This window comes from Lynx canadensis, chromosome C2 (genome assembly GCF_007474595.2).
Source record: "Lynx canadensis isolate LIC74 chromosome C2, mLynCan4.pri.v2, whole genome shotgun sequence".
Lineage (NCBI taxonomy): Eukaryota > Metazoa > Chordata > Mammalia > Carnivora > Felidae > Lynx > Lynx canadensis.
This window is the reverse complement of record NC_044311.2, coordinates 156,916,984-156,933,350: the sequence shown is the minus strand read 5'-3', so window position 1 is coordinate 156,933,350 and position 16,367 is coordinate 156,916,984. Positions and strand designations below refer to the sequence as shown.

General features: G+C 56.3%; 2 protein-coding genes across 3 annotated transcripts in view; both read left to right on the top strand.

The window, feature by feature from the left end:
• TSPEAR (thrombospondin type laminin G domain and EAR repeats) overlaps positions 1-16,367 on the top strand; it is a 53,946-nt gene that overhangs the window by 16,749 nt on the left and 20,830 nt on the right. Inside the window, exons 2-5 of the mRNA XM_030328793.1 lie at positions 9,357-9,595; positions 11,421-11,511; positions 14,163-14,319; positions 15,683-15,814. Coding sequence (XP_030184653.1) covers positions 9,357-9,595; positions 11,421-11,511; positions 14,163-14,319; positions 15,683-15,814 — 619 coding nt within the window. The remainder of the gene's footprint in view (positions 1-9,356; positions 9,596-11,420; positions 11,512-14,162; positions 14,320-15,682; positions 15,815-16,367) is intronic.
• On the top strand, positions 5,458-6,357 carry LOC115523115 (keratin-associated protein 10-7-like). 2 transcript variants are annotated; one of them, XM_030328813.1, is made up of 2 exons: positions 5,458-5,898; positions 5,989-6,357. In XM_030328813.1, exons 1-2 carry the CDS (start codon positions 5,458-5,460, stop codon positions 6,355-6,357), a joined length of 810 nt encoding a protein of 269 aa, XP_030184673.1. The 2 variants fall into 2 exon arrangements, with proteins under 2 accessions (XP_030184673.1, XP_030184674.1); XM_030328814.1 differs by having other exon boundaries at positions 5,458-6,068; positions 6,234-6,357.

The window sequence follows — 16,367 nt, the reverse complement described above, 5'->3', positions numbered from 1 at the left end:
TTCATATAATTTATTGTCAAGTTAGCTAACATACAGCACGTACAGGGTGCTCTTGGCTTTGGGAGTAGATTCCCATGATTCATCGCTTACATACGACACCCAGTGCTCATCCCAACAAGTGCCCTGCTCAGTGCCCATCACCCGTTCCCCTCCCCCATCAACCCTCAGTTTGTTCTCTGTATTTAAGAGTCTCTTATGGTATATGTTACAAGACGTAACAAGACGTATAGATTTGTAGTTTTGAAATCAAGGAGTGGGAGTCCTCTAGCTTTGTTTTTTTTTTTTTTTTTCAGGATTGTTTTGGCTATGCAGGATCCCTTGATTCCACATGAGTTTAAGGATGGGGTTTTAGGTTTCAGTAAAACACCTCACTGAGATTTCAGTAGTGATTGCGTTACATCTGTAGATTGCTTGAGATGACAGTGATATCGTAACGATATTGAGTGTTCCAATCCTTGAACATGGAATGCCTTTCCATTTATTTGTCTTCCTTACTGTGTTTCAGCAATGTTTTGTAGTTTTCGTTGGACAGCTCTTTCGCCTCCATGGTTGTTAATTCATTTTACTTTATTCTTTTTTGATGCAATTGTAAATGGAATTGTTTTGTAAATTCCTTTTGGGGTTGTTCATTAGCAATGTATGGAAACGCAACTGAATTTTGACTTTGTATCCTGCTGTCTTTCTGAATTCATTTGCTAGTGCTAACGGGTCCTTAGGGTTTTCCACAAATAAGATCACAGCGTCTGTGAACAGAGATGATTTTACTTCTTCCCTTCCAATTTGGGCTACTGTATTTTATTCTCTATTCTCCTAGAACTTCCAGTCTTGTGGTGAATAGAGGCAGTGAAAGTGGGCATCTCTGTCTGTCCTGATCTTACAGGAAAAGCTCTCAGTGTTGAGTGTACTCTCACTGTTGAGTATGATGTTTGTTGTGGGATTTTCACATATATATTTTATTTTGTTGAGGTAGTTCCTTCTACTCCTAATTTGTTCAGTGTTTTATCGTGAGAGGGTGCTGAACTTTTTCAAATGCTTTTTCCGCATCAATTGAGATGATCATGTACTTTTTTCTTTATTCTGGTAATGTTGGCTATTATATCGACTGGTTTTCATATGTGGAACCACCCTTAAATTCGAGAAATAGGTCCTCCTTGGTTGTGGTGTATAATTCCTTTACTCTGCTGCTGAATTCAATTTGCTAGTGTTTTATTGAAGATTTTTGCATCAATGCTCATAAGGAATATTGTTTTGTAGTCTTCTGTTCCTGTAGTGTCTTTGCCTGGCTTTGTTGTCACAGGATTATAAATCTCATAAGATGAGTTGGGGAGTGTTCCCTCCTGTTTAACTTTTTTAAAGTTTATAGTGAACTAGGAATGATTGAACAAACTCTGAACCTGATATAAGGCATCTGTGAAAAACTTACAGCTAACATCATACTTAATTGTAAAAGACTGAATGCTTTCTGCTAAAGATGAGGAAGAAGATACAGATGTCCTCTCTCACTGTTCCTGTTCAACATCACACTGAAGCCTTACCTGTGCGACAAGCAAGGAAAAGAAATAAAACGCATACATATTGAAAATGAAGAAATGCAGTTGTCTCCATTCCCAGAGGACATGATCATCCACATAGAAAACCCCCAAGAATATACAAAAAACTCCTAGAAATATAAGAGAGTTTGGCAAAGTTGAAGTATGTAAGCCTAAAATAATAAAAATTAATTCATTTATTTTTTTATTAAAAAATTTTTTTGACGCTTATTTATTTTTGAGAGACAGAGCACAAGCAGGGGAGTTTCAGAGAGAGGAAGAGACAGAATCTGAAGCAGGCTCCAGGCTCTGAGCTGTCAGCACAGACCCCGACGTGGGGCTGAACTCACAAACTGCGAGATCATGACCTGAACCAAAGTTGGATGCTTAATTGATTGAGACACCAGGTGCCCCCAAATTAATTCATTTCTTTTTTTTTTAATTTTTTAAAATGTTTTGCTTATTTTTGAGAGAGAGACAGAGTGTGAGCAGGGGAGGGGCAGACAGAGAGGGAGACACAGAATCTGAAGAAGCCGGATACGGGGCTGGAACTCACAAACCACAAGATCACGACCTGAGCTGAAGTCGGATGCTCAACCGACTGAGCCACCCAGGAGCCCCAATTCATTTGTAGATAATAGCAATAAAGAATTGAAACTGAAAATTTTTGTTTAAAAGTTTGATTTACAACAGAGTGAAAAATGAAAGCTTAGGTATAAATCTCACAGAATGTGTGCATGAGAATGATAAAAAATACTGATGGGAGTAATTTAACAAGACGTAAATAAACGGAGAGCTCGAGTATGTTCTAGGTTACGGTCGAGTAATTGTCGTGACGTCACTTACCTGCAGACTGATCCACAGGTTCAAGGCAATCCCAGCAAGAGATTTTTGTCAATGTGAACAAGCTAATTCTAAAATTATTTGGAAAGGCAAAGAAGCTCCAATACCCAAACCATGTGAAGATGATGAACAGAGTTGGTGGACTTCACTACCTGATTCCAGATCTGCTTTAAAACTATAGTAATCAAGACAATGTGATGTCGGCAAAGGGACAGAACTGTGCAGATTAATGAAACAGGATAGACACACACACCCACACGAAAACAGGCAACTGATTTCTGACACATCAGTGACACAGTGTGTTTGGAACATCTAGATGACCATATGCAAAAAAAAAAAAAAAAAAAAAGTGAATCTTGACCCATACCTTACACTTAGTGTAAAAATGTAATCAAAATTGATCTTAGGCCTAAATGTAAAATGTGAACGTTTTAAACTTGCAGAAGAAAACACAGGAGAACATTGTGACCGTGTGTTGGGCAGAGTTCTTAGGTTTAATACCAAAGGCATGGTCTGAAAAAGAAGAAAATTGATAAATTGGACTTTACCCATATTAACTCTGATTGCTCCTCAAAAAAGCCGGTAAGAGATACACAACATACAGATCCGTGTCCATCGACCGTGTGCGTGATCAGTAGGGCTTCCGGTCAACAGCATGCAAGAAACAGTTAAGGTCTTGGGGAGTCAAAGTTATACACAAATGTTTGACGGTAACTCCCGTGTTAGCCGGGGGTCCACCGTATGCATCCGCAGTGCGTAAAGGACTCTCAAAATTCAATGTCAAGAAAACCTACAAAAGGGAGGGGCCTGAACCCTTGCAGAAATACCAAAAAGACGCATGGATGGCAAATACGTGAAACGATGCTCAACACCGTTAGTCATCAGGGCAATGCAGAGGCAAATACAGGAAGATACCCCTGCTCGCCGATTAGAATGGCTACTGGTTAACAGAAAGCCGGCAGCCTCAAGTGCTGGCAATGACACACGGCGACTAGAGCTCTCCATGCTGTTGGGGAGGGAGGGAACGCAAAAAGGCACAGCCACTGTGCAAAACAGTTTGGCTGCTATTTATTTATTTATGTAGAGAGCATGTGCACAAGCAGGGGAGGGGCAGAGAGAGAGGGAGGGAGAGAATCCCAAGCAGGCTCGGTGCTATCAGCACAGGGTCCGATGCAGGGCTTGGAGCCACGAACTGTGAGATCATGACCCGAGCCGAGATCGAGAGATGCGTAACCACCCAGATGCCCTGTAGTTTGGTGGTTTTTTATCACGTTAAAGAGGCTCTTGCCCTGTGACCCAGCGACGCCACTCCTAGGTGCTTACCCTGGAGAAATAAAAACTCACTGCATTGCAAAAACCTGCACACGATGTTTGTGGCAGCATGTTCATAACCCTCAAAAGCAGGAAGCAATGAAAATGTCCTTCACCCGGAGCGCCTGGGTGGCTCAGTCGGTTAAGCGGCTGACTTCGGCTCAGGTCATGATCTCGCGGTCCATGAGTTCGAGCCCCGCGTCGGGCTCTGTGCTGACAGCTCAGAGCCTGGAGCCTGTTTCAGATTCTGTGTCTCCCTCTCTCTGACCCTTCCCCGTTCATGTTCTGTCTCTCCCTGTCTCAAAAATAAATAAAACGTTAAAAATTTTTTTTTTTAAAAAGAAGAAAAAAAAAGAAAATGTCCTTCACCCGTCGACGGAATAATCAAGTTGTGGTACGTCCATACAGTGGAGTCCACTCAGCAGTAAAGAGAGGAGAACTGTCAGTTCACGACATGCGTGAAGCCCGGTGCATTCTGCTAAATGGAAGAAGCCAGACCCGAAAGGCTGCATACTGTATGCATAGGCCATTCTAGAAGAGACACAACTGTAGTGACTGAGAGTCAGTGGTGGCAGGGGTTTGGGATGGGGAACACAAGGGGCTTCCGCATGGTGCCGCCACAGAACGAGTGAAACGTAGAGGGACGCGGGGTGGGACAGCGAACAGTTGCCCTATAGATTCTCTAAGGCCAAGCGGCCAAAATTCTTACCCCTGAAGACGTCGAGGACTGCAATCTGCTCTTTGCTGATTTTTTTTTTTTTTTGTTCTTGATTATTATGTTCTGCTTCTCTTTGTTTCTGCACCGAGTTTTGCTGGCCCACGGAGTCCCGTCTGCATTCAGAGACGGTGTGTGAGTGGCAGGGTCTCGGAGCAGCCGCGAACCTTCCCGTCCCGTGCACCAGAGGGCTCAGTGCTGCCGCGTAATCGATCCCATCTCCCTCCAGCTTTGCAGCTGTGGTTCCAGGTCTTTAGGCATCTCGGTTCGCTGAGTTGCTTCCAATCACTTCTGATCTCTCTGGAAGCTTCCAGGATGCTTCTTTAGGTTTGGTGTAAGACAACTCACCAGTGTGTCCCGACGTGCAGCATTCTCTGTGTATCTCATCCCACGTTTGGTCAGATTCCACCTCCGAAGACCACATCTCCCCCTGTCTGAGAAATGTTGCCTTTTGTCAAGGGGTCTTCCTGGAAAGCTTCATCTGATGAACGTTGGCTGCTGTGCACATCGTTTCTCTTAGGTTTTGCGCAGTCCGTCTCTGTCGTTCTGCACTGAGACACTCTGTCCCCTTCCCATTCGCTCCCGACTGCCTGGCCTCCACTCAGCACTCGGTGTGCGGACGTCCTGCAGCCGATGGGCAGACCTGTCCCGGCGTTCCGGTCCTTCTGCTCGCTGAGACCCGGGGATGCACGGTGCTCACCTGGACTGCCGCAAACCCCCGGGCATCAGGGCGCACACCGGGCAGTGAGCAGGCTGCAGGCCCGCAGGGCTCCAGGACTCTAGAGTTTCCCTGTGGTGTTTGCTTAGAGAACCAAAAGTAGTCAGGGGCCAACCCAGTCCTTAACCATGACAGGCATTGTCCAAGCAGCAAACTCTTTAGTGTAAATAAACCAGAGTAATAAACACTCTCAGGGCTCAGTCAAAACACCAACAAGGAAAGGGAAGTCTTGGTGACAACACGCAGCCGGGAGGTATAAAAGCCGACAGACAGCCGGAGCTCCTCACACACACACACACACACACACACACACCGCCTCCTGCAGCCCCACCGCCCCTGCCATGGCCGCGTCCACCCTGTCCGTCTGCTCCAGCGACCTGAGCTATGGCAGCCGCGTCTGCCTGCCCGGGGCCTCGGACTCCTGCCCCGACTCCTCCTGGCAGGTGGACGACTGCCCAGAGAGCTGCTGCGAGCCCCCGTGCTGCGCCCCGGCCCCCTGCCTGACCCTCCTGTGCGGCCCCTCCTCCCCCTGCCAGGGAGACTGCTGCACCCCTGCGTGCTGCAAGCCCGTCTGCTGCACCCCTGTGTGCTGCAAGCCCGTCTGCTGCACCCCTGTGTGCTGCAAGCCCGTGTGCTGCACCCCTGTCTGCTGTGAGGACTCCCCCTGCACAACCTCTTCATGCTGCCAGCCGTCCTGTTGCACCTCCTCCCCCTGCCAGGAAGACTGCTGCACCCCTGTGTGCTGCAAGCCTGTCCGCTGCACCCCTGTCTGCTGCAAGCCCGTCTGCTGCACCCCTGTCTGCTGCAAGCCCGTGTGCTGCACCCCTGTGTGCTGCGAGGACTCCCCCTGCTCAGCCCCCTCCTGCTGCCAGCCCAGCCCCTGCTGCAGACCCTCCTCCTGCATGTCCCTGCTCTGCCGCCCCGTGTGCAGGCCCGCCTGCTGCACCCCTGTCTGCTGCAAGCCCGTGTGCTGCACCCCTGTGTGCTGTAAGCCCGTCTGCTGCACCCCTGTCTGCTGCGAGGACTCCCCCTGCTCAGGCCCCTCCTGCTGCCAGCCCAGCCCCTGCTGCAGACCCTCCTCCAGTGTATCCCTGCTCTGCCGCCCCGTGTGCCCCCGCCCCGCCTGCTGCGCCCCTGCCTCCTCCTGCTGCCGCCCGGCCTCCTGCGTGTCCCTGCTCTGTCGCCCCGCGTGCCCCCGCCCTGCCTGCTGCGGCCCCGCCTCAGGCCAGTCCTGCTGCTGATGGGCACGTCCCCCCAGGGCCAGCCGGGCTCAGGTCCCACCTGGTGACTGTGGTCCTCCCGGCCACCCCTCAGTCAGTCCTGACCTGTGTTAGGTGGCTGCCCCCACCCAGGACGGGGTCCCCCATGTGTCCACTCTCCTGACCTGACCTTGACCTCCTCCCAGGAATGCTGACCCCGTGGCTTCCTGGGGCTTCTGCTCCCAGGAGACACCTGCACCTGTTCTGGGTCACCTGTCCTTCTTGCCCCCTTTCTCTGCTTGGGTCACTTGGCTTTGACTCCTAACCTGTCAGCACCTCTTCAGGAAGCCCAATAAACTCACTTCACCGGCCGATTTGTTTCCTTTCATCTGACCCTCATGGGGGTGCGGGGACCCCAGGGTTTTGCCCAGACACGGTCTCCTCCAGCCACGAACATTTCTAGGAACGAGGGACTGAGCAGTCCCAGAGGCGGGCCTACCTCGTGTGGGCAGGGCCACGGGTGGGACTCACGCCCTGGCCCAGGAAGCTCCGTGCCGCTGGGCCCAGTGCCCAAAGGCAGAACAGGGGGATGTGGGGATTCGGTCCCAGCAGGTGCCATAGCCGCGAGGTCAGTGCTCCTTCCCGGCCACCTGCCCACGTCCCAACCGTCACCATGTGAGGATTCTGTCCTGACTTAGTGGGTTTGGCTTCCACGCCTCACCCCCACTCCCTCCCCTGTGGAAGGTAAGTGCAGGCTGGGCATCCCACCGCGGAAACTAACGGGGCCACGCGTGTCCCTCAGCACACAGGCCACATAACCCAGGCCACGCCAAGTGCATTTTACTGGCTTAGGTGTTAAGTTAAATACGAGGGCCACGGAGGCTTTAATTTCTTCAGCGGAACGGTTGCACGGGTTTGGTCACAGTGCCCCTGGCCGAGGCTCGCTGCAGAAACCACAGTGCACAGTTTCCCCCGGCCCTGGCGCCGGGCCGGTCACTTTCATGCCGTGGCCCCTTTCCCTGTGTTAGGCTGGGAAACAGTAGACCCTAAACGGCAACGACGGATAATCAAGGATGCGTCGTACGACGTGCGGCTGGCCTTAGCGTTCCGTGTCCATTTCAGCGCAGCCATCCCGCCGTCCTTGTCCAGACTTTTCCGTCTTCCCCGACCGGCCCCCTTCCCAGCCTCCCCAGCCCTGGCGCCCCGGTTCCAGGCTCCGCCCCTGAACGTGACTGGACTAGGTCTCTCACAGAAGTGGGCCGCGCGGTATTTGTCCTTGGTGATGGCTTACTTCGCTCAGCGTGACGTCCCCCGGGTTCGTGCGTGTGGACGCTGAAGCCTCTTTGCAAGGCTGGGTGACGTTCCACTGTATGGCTAGAGCACATCTCACCGCCGCTGCTCCCGCACTTACCTTTGCGGACGTGGGTGCCTCTCTCGGGGACCCTGCTGTCAGTCCTGTCGGGCGTCGGAGGTGGGCTTGCGGGGACACGTAACAGTCCTATAGTAACTTTGCCGGGGACCGCGGGCTGTGTTCTAGGACAGCTATGCCGTTTGGCAATCCCACCACCGGGGCGGACGGCTTCCGATCTCTCCACGTCCTCAGCGGCACTAGTTTCTGGTTTTCTGATAGCGGCCACCCTGACAGGTTTGAGCAGGGATCTGGTGGATCACAGACCTTGGTCACTGCAGTAGGCCCTGCCCTGGGAGCCCTGTCCTCCCGCCACACCTCCCCTCCCACACCTCCCCTGCCTATCCTCCCTCACTCATCCTGCCTCCCCTGTCCCACCCTCCCCTGCCCTGCTCTCACCTGTCCCTCCCTCCCCTGCCCCGCCCTCCCCTGCTCCGCCCCCTGCCCCGCCCACACCTGCCCCGCCCTCGCCTGCCCCACCCTCGCCTGTCCCGCCCTCCCCTGCCCCGCCCTCCTCCCCTGAGCCCTCCCCCACCCTCGCCTGCCCCGCCCTGCCTCACCTGCCCCCTCCCCTGTCCCGCCTGCCAGCCCCCCTCCTGTGCCCTATTCTCCCCTGCCCCGCCCTCCCCTGTCCCCCTTTCCCTATTCTGCCCTCCCTGTCCCACTCTCTCCTGCCCCACCCTCCCCTGTCCTCCTCCCCTGCCCCGCCCTCACCTGCCCCCACACCCTGCCCGACCTCACCTGTCCATCCTCCCCTGCCGCACCCTGTCCTCTCCCCCTCCCCTATCCCGCCCTGCACTGCCCCCTCCCCTGTCCCTCCTCCCTTGCCCCACCCTCTCCTCGCCCCCTCCCCTGTCCCATCCTCCCCTGCCCCGCCCTCCCCTGCCCTGCCCCCTGCCCCACCCTCCCCTGCCCCAAACCCTCCCCCGCCCTCACCTGTCCCACCCTCCCCTGCCCTGCTCTCACCTGTCTCTCCCTCCCCTGCCCCGCCCTCCCCTGCTCCGCCCCCTGCCCCGCCCACACCTGCCTCACTCCCTGCCCCACCCTCCCCTGCCCCGCCCTCCCCTGCCCCACCCTCCCCTGCCCCGCCCTCCCCTGCCCCGCCCTCCCCTGCCCCCACCCCCTGCCCCTCCCTCCCTTGTCCCTCCCTCCCCTGCCCCACCCCTTGCCCCGCCCTCACCTGTCCCTCCCTCCCCTGTCCAGCCCTCCTCTGCCCGCCCTCACCTGCCCCACCCTCCCTGCCCCACCCCTGCCCCGCCCTCACCTGCCCCTCCCTCCTCCCCTGAGACCTCCCCCACCCTCGCCTGCCCCGCCCTGCCTCACCTGCCCCCTCCCCTGTCCCGCCTGCCAGCCCCCCTCCTGTGCCCTATTCTCCCCTGCCCCGCCCTCCCCTGTCCCCCTTTCCCTATTCTGCCCTCCCTGTCCCACTCTCTCCTGCACCCCCCCCAGCCCTCCTCCCCTGCCCCGCCCTCACCTGCCCCCACGCCCTGCCCGACCTCACCTGTCCATCCTCCCCTGCCCCACCCTGTCCTCTCCCCCTCCCCTATCCCGCCCTGCACTGCCCCCTCCCCTGTCCCATCCTCCCCTGCCCCGCCCTCACCTGCCCCGTCCCCTGCCCCGCCCTCTCTTGCAGAAGAACGAATACCTGTTCACTGTGGTGACGGAGGAGTCTGACGGGCTGTTGCTGGGCCTGCGGTACTCGCCCACCAGGCTGCACTTCCTGTTCCTCAGCCAGGACGCGGCGGGGGCCTGGCAAACCCGCGTGACCTTCCGCAGTCCCGCTCTGATGGACAACCAATGGCACACGCTGGTCTTGGCCGTGTCCGAAGGATCCTTTTCCCTCACCGCGGACTGCGGCGTCCCCGCGGACATGTAGGTAGCGGGGCGCCCGGGGTGGGGGGGGGGGCCGGGGGCTGCCGGACACGGCGGGTCCAGGGCCGCGGGGCGGGCCGGCTGGCCGGGTGCTGCGGGCACCGTGCGCCCTGGGCTCGGGCCCGTGGGCGAACAATCTTTAGGGACCATCCCCTGAAGCGGGAGCGCAGGGTCATCAGCAGGGTCGGCCACCAAACCCGTCCTCCAGAGCGGCCGCAGTGGGTGGGGGCGAGTGCAGGCGCCCAGGCCGGGTAGGTTGGACTTGGCTGGGGCGGGGACTGTGCCTTGCAGAGCGGGGTCACCATCAGGAAACACGCAGAGGAAGGTCACAGAGAGCTCAGGCACCAGAGCCAAACTGAACCTGCAGCCTGACTGGGGGGAGCCCAGCTCCTGCCTTGTGATTTTCAACACATCGTTTGGCCTAAGACCCGGTTTGCCCGTCGGGACGAGTGAATAGTCACTCTGACCCCAAATAAACACGCAGAGTAGCCCTTCTGGTAGCTTCGGCACAGCCCCAGGCACCAGCAACCTGAGTTCCCTCCCTGCCCTCGCCGTCGCCTGGTCACTAGGCTGGACCAGGGAGCGTCGGTCCCCATAGTCCCACCGGCTCGTGACGACCATCCTGGCTCAGTGGGGCTGGTGACTCTCTTAAATCACAAATTGTCCGGTTTACATTAAAACCTATCATTATTCCAGATACTACTTTCAGAGGTAGAATCTTACTTTGCTCTGTTACTATGAAACTTATTCCATAATAAAAAGATTCTTTGCCATTCGGACACTTTGTTGAAATCCGTCTCTACCACAAGGGCTCCCTCTGCTCCCAAGCGCATCAGGGCCTTTACCAGGGTGATGACGGTGGGGACCCAGCAGTGGGAGCAGCTCTGTGATGGGGAGGTGGAGGGGGCCAAGGAAGGGGAGGGAAGGAGCCGCGGCTACAGCCAGAGGCGGCCAAGGAGGACTCCGGGGCCTGGGGGTCGGGCGTCACAGGCCTCGTGGGCACCACAGAGGGCGCGCTGTGATCAGAGCACGGGGGATTCTGGGACGGCGCTCAGAAAGTGGCCTCACCACGGCCAGCTGCAGCCCGATGCAGGCCTGGAAGGAGCAGGTTCTTACAGGGGGAGATGCCTGGCTCATCCACCCCAGAGGCTCCAGTCAGGCCCCCCCCTCCAGCAGGCACCCACCTCCTCCCCCACCCTCGGGGTGCAGCGTCCACTTCCGCGTCAAGACCCAGCTCTGGCCACATCTGCCAACGCCTCCCAGGCCATCAGCGGGGTCGGACACCATCTGTTTCCCCATAGGCGTGGTGGAGGGTGGGCAGGCTGGGGACTCAGTGCCGCTGGGAGCCACTAGAGTTTCCAGAGAGATGGGAGAACCCCTGAACGTCACGTCCACCAGAACCCTGCAATGCAAACTTGCTTGGAGACAGAGTCTTTGCAGGTGTAATCAAGTTAAGTTGAGGTCATGACTGCAGTCGGGCGGGCCCTGATCCAGAGCCTGGTGTCCTTATAAGAAGAGGAGAGGCACAGACAAGGCCATGTGAAGACAGGCAGAGGGGGTGACGTAGCTACAAACCAGGGAACACCAGAAAGCCCAGAGCTGGATGAGCCTCCAGAGGGAGCGGGACCCTGCAACGCCCTGACGTCAGACTCCCGGCCTCCAGAACTGTGGATAATCTGCCACCTAAGCCCCCAGTATGGGGTGTTCATTACAGCCACCCTGGGAAACTGATACCCCCGTGCACTGCTTCCCCTGTCCTTTTCTGCATAAACGGGCTGTGACGCTGCTCTCCCATGGCCCTAAAGCCACCCTCAAATGTTTTCAGAATGGCTGACGTGCCCTTCCCGGCCACCCTCTCGGTGCAAGGAGCCCGATTCTTCATCGGCAGCCGGAAGAGGACCAAAGGCCTGTTCACGGTAAGCACGGGAGGGGCTGCCTGTTTGGCCTCCCAACAGCAGTGCTCACAGAGGGGCCGTCACTACAGGCCCCGTGTCCTCACACTCTGATCTGACAGATCGGTGTGTGCCACATGGGAGCAGGGAGCCCTGGGGTACATGGGGCTCCACACTTGCGAGGCACAATTTACCACAGGGCCTTTTCACTCGCCGTTCCCTCTTCCTGGCACACTCATCCCCACTGTCACCACAGATCACACCCTGTACCCTCAGGACCCCGCCCCATGTCATCCTCCTTGGAGACCTTCCCCTACCACTTGGAGAAGATGAGCCTTGCACCCAACCCCTTCTCCTGGTTGTCTTTCCTCCATAGCCCTGACCACTCTCAGACCAGCTGTGTGTTTGCTCATTGGCTGTCTCTCCCATAGAGGGCAGGTGAGGGACCCTGTTCCATACTGTGTCCAATTTCTAGACCCATGCGTGATATATAATAGGTGCTTGGTGCATATTTGTGGATGGAATGTTTGGATGGATGGATGGACAGATGGATAACTGTATGGGTGGTGGGTGGACATATGGATGGATGGATCAGTGATGGACGGATAGGTGGGTGAACATAAGGCTGAGTGACAGATGGGTAGATAGATGGATGAGTGATTCATGGACATATGGGTGAATGGATGAGTGAATGGATGGATGGATGGATGGATGGGTGGATGAGCGATGGATGGACATATGGGTGAATGGATGAGTGGATGGATGGATGGGTGGGTGGATGGACAGATGGGTGATGGATGGACATATGGGTGAATGGATGGGGGGATGGATGGATGGATGGATGGGTGGGTGGATGGATAGATGGGTGGGTGGATGGAAGGGTGGATGGATGGACATATGGGTGAATGGATGGGGGGATGGATGGATGGATGGATGGATGAGTGATGGATGGAGATATGGGTGAATGGATGAGTGGATGGATGGATGGGTGGATGGATGGGTGATGGATGGACATATGGGTGAATGGATGGGGGGATGGATGGATGGATGGATGGGTGGATGAGCGATGGATGGACATATGGGTGAATGGATGAGTGGATGGATGGATGGGTGGATAGGTGGATGGATGGGTGATGGATGGACATATGGGTGAATGGATGGGTGGATGGGGGATGGATAGATGGATGGATGGGGGGATTGGGGGATGGATGGATGGATAGGTGGATGGATGGGTGGATGGATGGGTGATGGATGGACATATGGGTGAATGGATGGGTGGATGGGGGATGGATAGATGGATGGATGGGGGGATTGGGGGATGGATGGATGGATAGGTGGATGGATGGGTGGATGGATGGGTGATGGATGGACATATGGGTGGATGGATCAGTGATGGACGGATAGGTGGGTGAACATAAGGCTGAGTGACAGATGGGTAGATAGATGGATGAGTGATTGATGGACATATGGGTAAATGGATGGGTGGATGGGGGATGGATAGATGGATGGATGGGTGGATGGGGGGATGGATGGATGGATGGATGGATGGACATATGGGTGAATGGATGAGTGGATGGATGGGTGGATGGATGGGTGATGGAGGGACATATGGGTGAATGGATGGGGGATGGATGGATGGATGGGTGGATAGATGGATGGATGGGTGGATGGATGGGTGATGGATGGACATATGGGTGAATGGATGGGTGGATGGGGGATGGATAGATGGATGGATGGGGGGATGGGGGGATAGATGGATGGATAGGTGGATGGATGGGTGGATGGATAAGTGGGTGAATGGATGGATGCTGGATGGACATATGGGTGAATGGATGGGTGGATGGATGGATGGGTGGATGGATGGATGGATGGACAGATGGGTGATGGATGGACATATGGGTGAATCGATGGGGGGTTGGGGGGGATGGATGGATGGGTGGGTGGGTGGATGGATGGATGGGTGATGGATGGACATATGGGTGAATGGATGGGGGATTGATGGATGGGTGATGGATGGACATATGGGTGAATGGATGGGGGATTGATGGATGGGTGGGGGATGGGGGGATGGATGGATGGATGGATGGACAGATGGGTGATGGATGGACATATGGGTGAATGGATGGGAGGATGGGGGATGGATGGATGGGTGGGTGGGTGGATGGATGGATGGGTGGGTGGATGGAAGGGTTGATGGCTGGCTGGCTGGATGGATGGGTGATGGATGGACATATGGGTGAATGGATGGGGGATGGATGGATGGATGGGTGGATAGATGGATGGATGGGTGGGTGATGGATGGACATATGGGTGAATGGATGGGGGATTGATGGATGGGTGGGGGGATGGGGGGATGGATGGATGGGTGATGGATGGACAGACAGATGGACAGATGGATGGATGAACAATGCAGCCCAGTCACTCTAGGCTGGTTCACAGGAAAAACCCCTTCCATGGCTGTTGCCTTAGAACAGTGTAGAATTATCCACCATTGCTCCCAGTGCTCCCCACACTCCCAACCTATTAGCAGATTCTTCTCACCTGGCTCTTGAGGTGGCCAGACCCTCAGTCCTCATTCTCACCCCTCCACCAGGGTCTGGCCAGGCTGAGCCCAGGGGTGGGTCCAAGCACTCTCTGGCAACGATGTTCTGAGCATGCTCTCCGTCTCTCTGCAGGGCCTGGTGAGGCAGCTGGTCTTACTGCCTGGCTCGGATGCCACCGCAAGGCTCTGTCCCTGCAGGAGTCCCGAGCTGGCTGTGCTGTCCATCCCCCCAGTCCTGCAGGGCCCCCCGGGGAAGCCAGAAGATAATGAGGTGCTAAAATATCCCTATGGTCAGTAGGTCAAAGCCACCCACTCCCCCTCACTTATGGCAGACCCTGAGAGCCTTGTCACTTGGTAACAGAGAAAGGAAGGTGACTCTTAAGTTGACAGAGGGACCGGCCTGATGCAGATGGGCAGGGGTGCCGCCCAATGGCCGCCAGAGAGCCTGGTTCTTCCTGGACCCCCAGTGCTGTTCCCTGACCTCGTCTCCCTTCTCTTGAGCCTCTGACTTCCATCTGCTGCCTGTTTTGTCCCCAGAGCAGTATTTGGGGTCTTTACCCCCATCCCTCTCTGATAGGCATCTAAGCCTCAGCCCCCACCCCAGCGGGGACCCCGAACTGTGAGAGGCACATTCCAATTGTCCGTGACCCCCCAGCCCAGAGGGTCCCCAGCATTTAGCCCATGCTCGCGTCTCCTGGGGCTGAAGTCAGCATGCTGTGTATGTAAGCCACACACCCCACCCCAGAGAAGCCGGATCCCGCCCCCACTGCAGCCCCCACCACTCAGCGAGGCGGGGGAGACAGCCCCAGCCCCTCCTCAGCCTCACGGTCATGCCTCACCAGTCAGGGGACGCCCCTCGAGCACATCCGCCTTTACACTCCCCTCCTGGGATGGGGTTTCCAAACTCCCAGAAGCACCAGCTGTAGCTTTTTCTATCGTGCTGGAGAGAGCTTTAATAGTCTATAAACTGATGCAGTTTGTTGTCATGCTATGTTGAATAATTTTGTAGGAACGGTACAACTTTGAATGATTTTTATAGTAAAAGAAGAGACACAGAGGAAAATAATTTCCCTGCACAGTGGAATTTTCATATGCTCCACGGGAAGTTTGCACATGTGTCCCGTCATCTCAGAATAGGCGGGAGGCAGGACTGCCCCCCTGGGCCTCTGCTGGGCGCTACGTCAGGTCGAGGTGCCCCGGGTCACAGTCGAGGTGCGGGTGTCGGCTTGGCGGCGACAACGATGTCGCTGTGAATCCGCCACGCGGCATCACCGGGACGTGCGGGCCTGGCTCGAAATGAGGTGTAACCACCAGCAGCGATGGGGTCAAACGCCGCGGAATAGGCAAAACTCAAGCTTAGATAAACTGACGCCAGGGAGAGAGGTCTGAGCGGCGAGCAGGGCAGTGGGTGTGCGATCACCAAGGCTTTTCCAAGGGGAGGAGGGCCGCCCTCTGGAGTGGGCAGTGAGGCTGGCAGGAAGCCGGACGGTGTGCATCCCACCCCACGGACACCCGGGGGGGGAGCAGGCCACAATGGAGACCCCTGTGTCCTCATGGTCCCCACACGCAGAGACAAAGGTGGGACCGCCTGGGTCAGGGGTCCTCCTCCAGGGAGCATGTTCTCTGGACACTCCCCTTCCTTGTTCCCCCCAGAAACCGACCTGAAGGTGACTCTGGGGTCCCGGCCTCCATGCACCAAAATGGAGGATGCCCAGTTCTGGTTTGATGCTAGCCGGAAGGGGCTGTTCCTGTGTGTGGGCAGCCAGTGGGTCTCCGTGTTAGCAGGTGAGGAGGGCGGCGCGCCTCCTGGGGCTCTGGGGACTCGGGGGTTCTTCTTGGAGCCAGTGCGACTTGGGAATAGGGAGGACCCCCCGGACAGCAGGCTGCATATTCAACCTGGAGACGCGTGTCCTCCTGGGCGGGACACGAGGGGAGCAGGGCTCGCCGCCCCTCCCCTCGTGCACGTCCAGTCCCCGTCGAGGGGACACCCTCCTCGTGCCATGTCTGCCCCCGTCACACATGCTGGGGATGACACCAGGAGCCTGGATGTATGTTGTTCCCCTGGGACCTTCCGGCAGAGCCTTCCGCATGGGGACAGGGGGTCGAGGTCACCCAGGGCGCTCTGGACAGTCGCCCACGGGAAACGGGAGCTGGCTGCGGCCGCCGCCCTCGGCCGCTGACCCCGCTGCTCATGGGCACAGCTTTGTGTAGAGCAGCGGGCGTGGGAAATGTCTAATGAGGACGCGACACGTCAGTTCCGTCCCTTCAGCGTCCCTGGACGCCGCATAGACCCTAAAACCCGCACAGCCTCCCCTGATGACCTCTCCGTGAGGGTGAA